Source organism: Chelonoidis abingdonii, chromosome 4 (assembly GCF_003597395.2).
Source record: "Chelonoidis abingdonii isolate Lonesome George chromosome 4, CheloAbing_2.0, whole genome shotgun sequence".
Classification (NCBI taxonomy): domain Eukaryota; kingdom Metazoa; phylum Chordata; order Testudines; family Testudinidae; genus Chelonoidis; species Chelonoidis abingdonii.
The window spans coordinates 2271217-2281428 of record NC_133772.1 but is presented as its reverse complement, the minus strand read 5'-3'; the positions used below and the strand labels follow the sequence as shown (position 1 = coordinate 2281428).

The 10212-nt window shown below is 57.4% G+C and overlaps 1 protein-coding gene across 2 annotated transcripts in view; it reads right to left on the bottom strand.

Moving 5' to 3' along the window:
- The window catches only part of LOC116816162 (NAD(P)(+)--arginine ADP-ribosyltransferase 2-like), a 6821-nt gene extending 5335 nt beyond the window's left edge, over positions 1-1486 (bottom strand). For both annotated transcript variants that reach the window (XR_004371647.2, XM_032765185.2), the window contains exons 1-2: positions 1438-1486; positions 708-826 (exon numbers count right to left, since the gene is read on the bottom strand). Coding sequence is in view for 1 of the 2 variants with exons in the window: in XM_032765185.2 (XP_032621076.1) it covers positions 708-776 (69 nt within the window). In the remaining variant the exon portion in view is untranslated. The remainder of the gene's footprint in view (positions 1-707; positions 827-1437) is intronic.
- Between the last annotated feature and the right edge of the window lie 8726 nt (positions 1487-10212).

The window sequence follows — 10212 nt, the reverse complement described above, 5'->3', positions numbered from 1 at the left end:
CCCTGACTGCCCCCCAGGACTCCTGCTCCCTTATATAACCCCCCCCCCCACACCCCCGGCCCCTGACAGACCCCCCAGGACTCCCACTCCCAACCCTCCCTGTTCCCTATCCCTTGAGCACCCCCCAGGACCCACCGCTCCCTGCCCCCTTACCAGCAGCAGGAGCTCTCAGCCGCAGCACTCAGCCAAAGCCAGCGGATCTCCCTACACTGCCCAGCAGGAGCAGTGGGGCAGAGTGCGGCTGTGGGGAAGGGGGGACGGGCTGGGGACTAGGCTCCCTGGGCGGGAGCTCAGGGGCCGGGCAGGACTGTCCTACGGGCCGTAGTTTGCCCACGTCTGCTCTAGTGGTTACCTATTTCTCATTGATTGCTGGAAAATGAGGTGTAGGGTGTGCCGCTGGAATAGAACCCAGGAGTCCTGGCTCCCAGCCCCCACTCCCCTCCCAGAGCTGGGGAGAGAACCCAGGAATCCTGGCTCCCAGATTCCCTCCCCACAAACCACTAGATGCCATAGCCTGCCATTTTCCTTGCAGAAAAGCTTCCCCTGTTCTTCAGGATGTGGGTGTGGGATGGGTGAGATGCAGTCACCTCTGGGGCGGGGCAGTTGGGAAACAGCTGCAAAGCGTCACTGCACGGGGACGGCTCGCTCGGTGCAGAAATGCAGCCACTTCTGGGGCAGGGCAGGGATATTGTATTGAAGCCACTTACCCCTGAGGTTCCAGCAGGCAGCGCCCAAGCCGCAGTGAAAAGCATGAGGGCGACTTTCTCGGGGGACATCCTGGCATCCGAGCCCCGAATAATTCACTGAGGGCCTTCAGCTGAAAAAACTAGAATGACCAGCCATCAGAATAGCCAGAAATGTAGGAACGTTCGCCTCCCATACAGCTCCTGGGGTCAAGATGGCTCAGGGGTGGGATGGGGAATGGTATATGGGGCCTTTCTAAACGGTGCCAGCTCCAATCCTCCCCGAGGGCAGGGGACTGGCTGGCTTAGGGGGCTGGGGAATGGGACATGGGACCTTTCCCCTCTAGGGGGTGCCGGCTCCCATCCTGTCCCAGCGCAGGGACTGGCTGGCTCTGGGGTATGGGGCATGGGGCTGTATCGGAGGGTTGCAGCTTGGCCAACTCTCATGATTTTGTCATGAGTCTCATGCTAATTCTTGTTTTCCTTAAAGCGCCAGCTCCTGGAGTCAGGGGGATACGTGTTGACGCCAGCCTTCGTTCATAAAGGGAAAGTCCGTTTCCAGCCCTTGTGGCTGCGGAGAAAGCTTCCAAATGTGATCCCAGTGCACCCTAGAGGCTCTGAAAGCAGAATGCAAATCAAAAGGACCCCAAATCTCTTTGTTTTTACAGAATCCCATGGTTTGAAAGCCAAACTTGTGAGTTCTGCTGAGCCGGACACCTGGTTTGGGGTTGGCAATTCTGGGGTGATCTCTTACCTGCCACTCTCTGTCTGTGTCCTCCCAGTGTCATTGGGCTGCAGGGTTTTAATGGCAGCTCTTGGGCTGGGGGAATGAGACACATGTTATCAAGATCTCCGTTATTGGCAGGAAACGTGGCCGTTACTGAAACACTCAAATTTGGCAACTTTGTGGTTAATGGGCTGATTTTATCTGACACCCCTTTACATCATTCTCCTGCCTCGGCTCTCGGGCTAAGCTCATTGCTTAGATGTTCGGATCTTGCAGGAGTTTGGGGTTGAAATATCTCCCCCTCCAAAGAAGTCCCAGGAATCCTAGCTCCCAGCCTCCTCTGTCTTAATCTACTATATCCCACTCCCCTCCCAGAGCTGGCGAGAGAACCCAGGAGTCCTGGAGTCCACATCTGACAAAAAGGCCCCTGTGCTGGGCAAGGTGCAGGGAGCTGCTGGGGTACCGGAGCGTCGACCTCACAAGAGGAGACTCAGGGCTGGGGGGTGGCAGCTTGTTCAGAGCACATTGCAGTGGTGGGGGAGCCCTGGAGGCAGAAGGACAGCGCTGGCTCAGAGGGGTCTGGAAATGAGGACAAGGCTCCAGAGGAGGCCGAGTCTGGAAGAGCCTCTCCATGGGAACCAACACCCTGGTGAGGCCAAAGATGGAGCGCAGCAGGTTTCTGAAGGGGTGGATAGGACGGGACGGCCTGTGATAGCAGACGACTTGGTGACACAATCCAGGAGATCCCTTCCAGTCCTATGTAGCTGTGACTCCTAGCCCCTCTGTTCTGACCCACCAGTCCCCATTCCCCTCCCAGAGCCTGGAAGAGAACCCAGGAGTCCTGCCTCCCAGCCCCCCCGCTCTAACCACTAGACCTCACTGCCCTCCTAGAGCTGGGGATCAGAACCAGGTGGAGTCCTGCAACTACTAATTATCTCCAGCCTGAAGCACGTCTCTGTTTCCCCCTGCGTGCCACACACTGTTCCTGACAATGCAACCCCACATCTCCGAGCCAGGAAGGCTTCCAGCCGGCCTTCCCCCAGCTCCGTCTAAGGCTTGTGCCTTGCTCAGCAAGTCGATATAGTGTGAGGGGGATCTGCTTCCAGCCTGAGCGCCAGCTCCCTCCATCCACCCTTCAGTCTCCCCAGCCCACACGGCACCACTCACGCTCCGAGCAGAACTGAAAAGCTCCTTCCCACTGTCCAGGTGCCCCGTGAACAACTTCACCAGCCGGAGGAGCTGCTGGAGAAGCTGGTCTCCAGCTGGGCTTGGGAGCAAAAGGCGCTTTCCTTCCTGGGCTGTGTTTTGGAAGGTCTCCACATCACGGACCTTTGTTGACCACCTCAATATTGGGGAACCTACCATGGTGGTCAGCCAGGCCTCAAAGCGTCATGGGGATATACCCTCTTCTCTTGACAGCCCCTGGGGCCTGGTCGGTGGCCCCAGTATAACAGGAGGACAGAAGATGTTCAGATCCACCAGCAACCTCCTGGGCTGTGCCACATTTCATGGTCCAGGCCATCAGCCCCCTCTCCACAGCAGAGCAGGCCTCTCACAACAGACCTGGTGGTTGATCCTCAGCACCCAGCTTGTTGGCTGAGCGGTGACAATTGATGGATAGCACCACTCGCTTTTCCATGCTGAGGGTGTCTGCCATGGAGGTGTTCAGCCGCTGCCGATCCCAGCTGGGTGCTGAACCGATCTAAGAGGAATCGCGGGGATGATTCGGTTTGACCCCAACCCCGCTACAATTCCCCTCCCTCAATGCACAGCCCGAGAGAGCCCAGAATACAGATGGCTCCACAACACCCACCAGAAGTGGCAAGGGTGGCCGTTGCCCTAAGAGAAGACTCACTTCTCATCATTTCCAACATCAGGTGAGTTCTAAAATAGACGCTCGTTGCTAACCCTTCGCCGGGCAAATCGCTCTACTGACATTAATCACATGACTCTAGGCATCTCAGGCTGGAAGGGACCTCAGGAGGGCATCCAGTCCATCCCCTGCATGGAGGCCGGACAAGTAACCTTAGACCATCCCTGACAGGTGTTTCTCCAACCTGTTCTTAAAAACCTCCAGTGATGGGGATTCTGCCACCTGCCTCGGTCACCAGTTCCAGGGCTAAAGTAGCCACAAAGTTAGGAGTTTTCTCTAATATCTGAATCTCTCTTGCTGCCCTCTCCATGGACAACCTTTGATCTCCATTCTCCTTGTACAACCTTTGACATCTTTGAAGCCTGTTCTCAGGTCCCCACTCCGCCTTCTCTTCTGAATACGAAAACACGTCCAATCTTTGCAACCTTTCCTCACAGGTCAGGTTTCCTAAACCTCTGATCATTTTTGTTGCTCTCTCCGGACTCTCTCCAATTTGTCCTCATCTTTCTGAAAGGGCAGTGCCCAGACTTGGACATAGGATGTCAGCTGAGGCCTCACCAGTGACAAGAAGAGTTGTCTCCAGCACATGTCAAGAACGTATTGGCTATTTTGCGTTACTTTTCCAGTGGCTGGCTGGGTGGCTCAAGGTCCTCATTACTATGGAGTCTTGTGTCCGGGACCTTTCGTGAGTTGTTCTAGAAATGCCTTTTCCACCTCCTGATTTGGTGGTATACAGTAGACCCCTACCATGACCTTGTCACCTATTTCCACACTCCTCCACACCCAGAGGCTTTCAACAGGGATCGGTCTGGACCTCAGAACAGTGTATCCATTTCTGCTATATAAGGCAATGCACTCTCCCTTTTTCTCTTGCCCATTCTTCCTCAACAAGATGTCCCCTCTAGACCAATATTCCTGGCAATTTCCATAGTTTTTAAAAAAAAGAAATTATCTGCCTAAAAGGATCTTTCTTCTAATGGCAAAATCTCCTGCTAAATGTACATCTCAAATGGACTTTGAGTGTAAGGATAAATAACTACAGCCTTCACATCACAAAGTTTTTCTCTTGGAATTTCCTTTTATCTGCAGAAAGGCAGGGTCTTCTAACAAGATACCTCTTCCTATCCATCAGTAGTGTCTTCAAGGATAAACACGGGTAAAGGGAGTTCTCCTTTGGGGTATATGGCATTTAACCACATCTCATTTGGGGAATATTAAATCTACTGTACCTACTTCTTTTTTTTAACCCCTGCACCACGTCCGTAGATAAAGAATGACTGTATTCTTCAGTGGAAACCAAATGAGATGAAATAAAATCAGACCTCAGGGATTCAAAGTCTCTGGTTAACAATTTATTGACTTTATTTACCGTAACAAAGTTTTTTGGCTGAGAATTTCCTTAGTTTTTTTTTAAAAAATGTACAGTGTAAATTCCTCTGTCCAGGAGTAAAGCTGGACTTTGATTCTGCAGAGCAAATGAAGCTAAGGGAAAAGCAAAGCAGACACCTGTTCTTGGCCGTTGGTTGTTAAACGTTTACCGGATGTTTTATTTGCTTGAGTGGCATAAAGCATTTAAAACATTCACTCTTGGAAACAAATAGTGCAGCCGCAGGTGCTGACTCCATGGGTGCTCTGGGGCTGGAGCACCCCCGGAGAAAAATTGGTGCTCTGCACCCACCGGCAGCTCTCCGCCCTGCCTCGCCCTGCCCCTCTGCTCCAGTTCACGTCTGCTCTGCCTCTGCCTCTTCCCCGAGCACGCTGCGTGTCCACTTCCCCCCTCCCAGCGCTTTTGCCGCGAAACAGCTGTTTCCTGCAGCAGGGACGGAGGGGGGAGGAGGGGGAACGTGGTGCACTCGGGGAAGAGACAGGGCCAGGGCAGGGATTTGGGGAAAGGCTCAAATAGGGGCAGAGAGGGGGCAGAGTTGGGGCAGGGACTTTGGGGAAGGGGTTGAATGGGGGCGGGGCAGGGGTGGGGAAAGGGTGGAGTCAGGGCAGGCCAGGGGCAGGGGGCCCCTGCAAACACCCACAGAGCCGGGGAAAATTGGCGCCTATGCGTGTAGCTGGGATTGAGGTTGATCAGTGGGGACAGCTTGGGACTGGCACGAATGGTGGTTGCAGAGGATCTGTAATGCTAGAGGGAAATTTTAAAGCCGGCTAAGTGTGACTCAGTTTCCCTGTTCACATTCTGTTGCTACCCACTGGGTGTGAAGGGTTTAAGTTGTTCTTGGGGATGAGGGTGGGATGGCCAACCTAGGTAGACCCCCAGAGATTGATCCCAAAGCCTTGAGATGCAATATCTGTAAGTCAGGGAATGAGTTGGCCAGCTGTCCAGTGAGGGTCTAACCCAGGGTGTGTGTGTGTGTGTGTGTGTATGACTGCCCCCCCCCCCAGTTAGGGTGCCTGTATCAAAGACACACTTGAAATGGGGGTGCCAAGGAGGGGGCCCAAAAAGGTCAGGCTGCATGATGGGAAATAATCTGGACACCAGCACCTGCCCCACGGGCCCAGCCCATCAAGCTGCTGCCTCTGGCTTGGCGGGGGAGAAGTGCTCCCAGGGCAGACTTGAGTGGAGCTAGGGAAGAGGTGGCTTCCAAAAAAAGGGGAAACTGAGGCACAACTACTTGAGCTGGAGGCCCCAAAGCTGGAACTCCTGGCTTCAAATGCTCCCCCCACCAGAGTGAGTGCCATGCTCGGCATGGTGTGTGTGTGTCTTAATTCTGAGCCACACACAGGTTGTGAACCATTTTTTGCACACACACACACACACACACACACACACACACACACAGCCCCGATTCCCTCCAGCAGGGGGCAGCACTGCACACTTGCAGAGCCCCCTCCCCCCCGCCCCCCACAATATATAGAGTGTGTTAGTTTCTTTCTGCTTTGCAAACATTCACAGCTGCAAAGCGTCGGTCTCCCCTGTGCGCAGCAAAGCAGGCGCGTGTTGCTGTTCCACACGGGCTGGGGGGCTGATTAGCAACAACCCTAGTGTCTCCAGGCCCCACCTTTTCTCTCCTCCCCGCACAGCTCCATTTCCATTTGTCATGTGCCCGTAACTACACGCAGGGGGCCGCCAGGCCGCGGGGTGTTAGAAAGTATCAAACCCACCCAGGGGTGTGAAATTAGTAAATAATAGTTATTAAAAAACAACAAAAGAAGGTGGAAGAGATTGTCCTTATCCCCTCCCCCCCCCAGCCCTGCCGGTGCCCCTCACTCCCGACCCACAGCCCCCTGCTAGCCCAGCCCTGCTGCCCCCAGCTCTGCTGGTGCCCCTCACTCCCGACCCACAGCCCCCTGCTAGCCCAGCCCTGGGGTAACCCTGCAGCAGGGTGTCCCGTACTGGGCTTTCCACCCCATTCCCCGCAGCAGGCAGCTGGCAGCAGCCAGAAGGGGCAGAGTGCTTGGGTTTGCCATGCAGGGGGCTCTGGAGTCTCCGATCCCCAAGGCACCACTGGGTGCACCTGGGATGTGCTCCCATACCCAGTGGCTGCAGGCGCTGACCCAGCTGTAGACTCCTGGGCAGTTGGGGGGCCATGCACGTCTTCCCCCAGCTCACTACTCCTGCCAGGAGCCAGGCTTCCTGCCATGGACAGACCAGGAGCCCCTGGAGTCACCCTGAAAGAGAAAGGGGATAGTTAGTTACCCAGCCAGGGATGTCACCCCTTTTCCTTCCCCCACCCAACTGGGGCACCCCTTCCCCAACCACCTGGGAACCCCTTACCCCCAACCAGTCAGGGGGTTGTCAACCTTCCCCCCACCCAGCTGGGGTCCCCTCTGCCCCTCCACCACCCAGCCAGGGGGCCTCCAATCACACTGATGCCACCCCCACCGCGGCATCCCTCCCCTCTGGGGTCCCCCATCCTCTGCCCAGCCACGGGCCTTCCATCACATCCCCCACAGCTGGCAAGGGCTACTGGGCAACTTCTTCTGCTCCCGAGGAAATGCATTGGGGCTACAGTGCCCAGGAAGGGCAGATGGCAGTCACAGCTATTGCTACACTGCATTGTGGGAAGGTGGCGGTGCTGCAATAATGTCCCTGGAGCTGTGCAATGCATTGGGGGAAGGCTGAGGTTGCCATGCAGCAAGGGCTGTGGGGTAATTTCCCCCCAGAGACAGTGCAACGAATTGAACATGTGATGCCGGTCAGCACGCCATTCCCTCTCCTTCAGCCCTGGAACTAAAGGGTTAACTCCTGGGGCGGTGGGAGGGGATGGGGGGCGGGAAGTGAGCTGGGAGCAGGAGGAGGCTGTAATTACAGGGAGCAGCCACTAGAGGGTATGTGGGGGGGTCAGGAGCAGGAGGCTGCAGTTACAAGGAGGAACCGCTGGGGGGGCAGGAGCAGGGGGCTGCAGTTATAGGAAGCAGCCACTAGAGGGAGGGAGTAGGAGCAGGAGGCTGCAGTTACAGGGAGCAGCTACTAGAGGGAAGGGGCAGGAACAGGAGGCTGCAGTTACAGGGAGCAGCCACTAGGGACAGGGGATAGGCACAGGAGGCTGCAGTTACAGGGAGCAGCCACTAGGGGGAGGGGGTAGGAGCAGGAGGCTGCAGTTACAGGGAGCAGCCACTAGGGGGAGGGGGTAGGAGCAGGAGGCTGCAGTTACAGGGAGCAGCCACTAGGGAGAGGGGGTAGGAGCAGGAGGCTGCAGTTATAGGGAGCAGCCACTAGAGGGAGGGGTCAGGAGCAGGAGGCTGCAGTTACAGGGAGCAGCCACTGGGGGGGTCAGGAGCAGGAGGCTGCAGTTACAGGGAGCAGCCACTAGAGGGAGGGGTCAGGAGCAGGAGGCTGCAGTTACAGGGAGCAGCCACTAGAGGGAGGGGGCAGGAGCAGGAGGCTGCAGTTACAGGGAGCAGCCACTAGAGGGAGGGGTCAGGAGCAGGAGGCTGCAGTTACAGGGAGCAGCCACTAGAGGGAGGGGTCAGGAGCAGGAGGCTGCAGTTACAGGGAGCAGCCACTAGAGGGAGGGGTCAGGAGCAGGAGGCTGCAGTTACAGGGAGCAGCCACTAGAGGGAGGGGTCAGGAGCAGGAGGCTGCAGTTACAGGGAGCAGCCACTAGAGGGAGGGGTCAGGAGCAGGAGGCTGCAGTTACAGGGAGCAGCCACTAGAGGGAGGGGTCAGGAGCAGGAGGCTGCAGTTACAGGGAGCAGCCACTAGAGGGAGGGGTCAGGAGCAGGAGGCTGCAGTTACAGGGAGCAGCCACTAGAGGGAGGGGTCAGGAGCAGGAGGCTGCAGTTACAGGGAGCAGCCACTAGAGGGAGGGGTCAGGAGCAGGAGGCTGCAGTTACAGGGAGCAGCCACTAGGGGGAGCGATCAGGTGCAGGAGGCTGCAGTTACAGGGAGCAGCCACTAGAGGGAGGGGGTAGGAGCAGGAGGCTGCAGTTACAGGGAGCAGCCACTAGAGGGAGGGGTCAGGAGCAGGAGGCTGCAGTTACAGGGAGCAGCCACTAGAGGGAGGGGTCAGGAGCAGGAGGCTGCAGTTACAGGGAGCAGCCACTAGCGGGGGGGGTCAGGAGCAGGAGGCTGCAGTTACAGGGAGCAGCCACTAGAGGGAGGGGTCAGGAGCAGGAGGCTGCAGTTACAGGGAGCAGCCACGGGGGGGGTCAGGAGCAGGAGGCTGCAGTTACAGGGAGCAGCCACTAGAGGGAGGGGTCAGGAGCAGGAGGCTGCAGTTACAGGGAGCAGCCACTAGAGGGAGGGGTCAGGAGCAGGAGGCTGCAGTTACAGGGAGCAGCCACTAGCGGGGGGGGTCAGGAGCAGGAGGCTGCAGTTACAGGGAGCAGCCACTAGAGGGAGGGGTCAGGAGCAGGAGGCTGCAGTTACAGGGAGCAGCCACTGGGGGGGTCAGGAGCAGGAGGCTGCAGTTACAGGGAGCAGCCACTAGAGGGAGGGGTCAGGAGCAGGAGGCTGCAGTTACAGGGAGCAGCCACTAGGGGGAGGGGGTAGGAGCAGGAGGCTGCAGTTACAGGGAGCAGCCACTGGGGGGTGTTACCTGGCAGGCATCTCTCTGCCTCTCGGGGTACCCAGCACAGAGCGTGTTGTCCTGGATCTGCCGGGTCCTGGTGGGTCTGGAGGAGCCCAGGAGGCTGAGGGCCTTGCAGGTTGGGGTGTCCGCCAGCGGGACGGACACCTCCTGTGGGGGCTCTGGGGTGGGAAGGGGAACTGGAAGAGGAGGAGTGGAGTCAGGACACCTGGGTTCTATTCCTGGCTCTAACCACTAGACATCCACGCTGCTCGCAGAGCCAGGGATGGAACTCAGGAACCCTGGCTCCCAGTCCCCCCCACCCCAGCTCTAACCCTTAGACTCCACTGGCTTCCCAGAGAACCCAGGCGTCCGGGCTCACCTCCTTGGCAGATGTCCCCCCAGCTGGTGACATAGCACCTGGTACCTGGGGGAATCGGACCCCGGCATCCGGGAGGCAGACGGGCCTGACATTGGGGGTGAGGTTGGCGGGGGTCTGGGGCTGCAGCAGCGCGTTGTCCCCGCTGGCTTGGATGATAGCGTAGCAGGGGTGGGGGATGAGCCGGCTCATGGGGATGGAGACGGTGTCAGGACTGGGACCACCAGCATGCGGGCCCCCAGGAGGACCGTGTACAGGGCAGGATCATAGAGGCTGCAGGGGGCGAGACTGGGATGAGAAATAGAACCCAGGCATCCGGGAGAGGGACCCACAGAGCTCCCAGAGTCCAGGGCAGTGAACAGGACCCAGAGATCTGGGATTTCATCACTCCAAGCCCCCCCGCCCTGGGTGTGATTGGATGAGACCCTGGCGTCCGGGTCAGCAGTGCCCCCAGCTCTATGAGGAGAGATTGGATGGGACCCAGGCATTCGGGATGCCTTGCTCCCGACTGTATTTTAAAGAATCCTTATTGAGGTTGCAGGAACAAACCATCCTGACGTGTAGAAAGAATAGTAAATATGGCAGGTGAC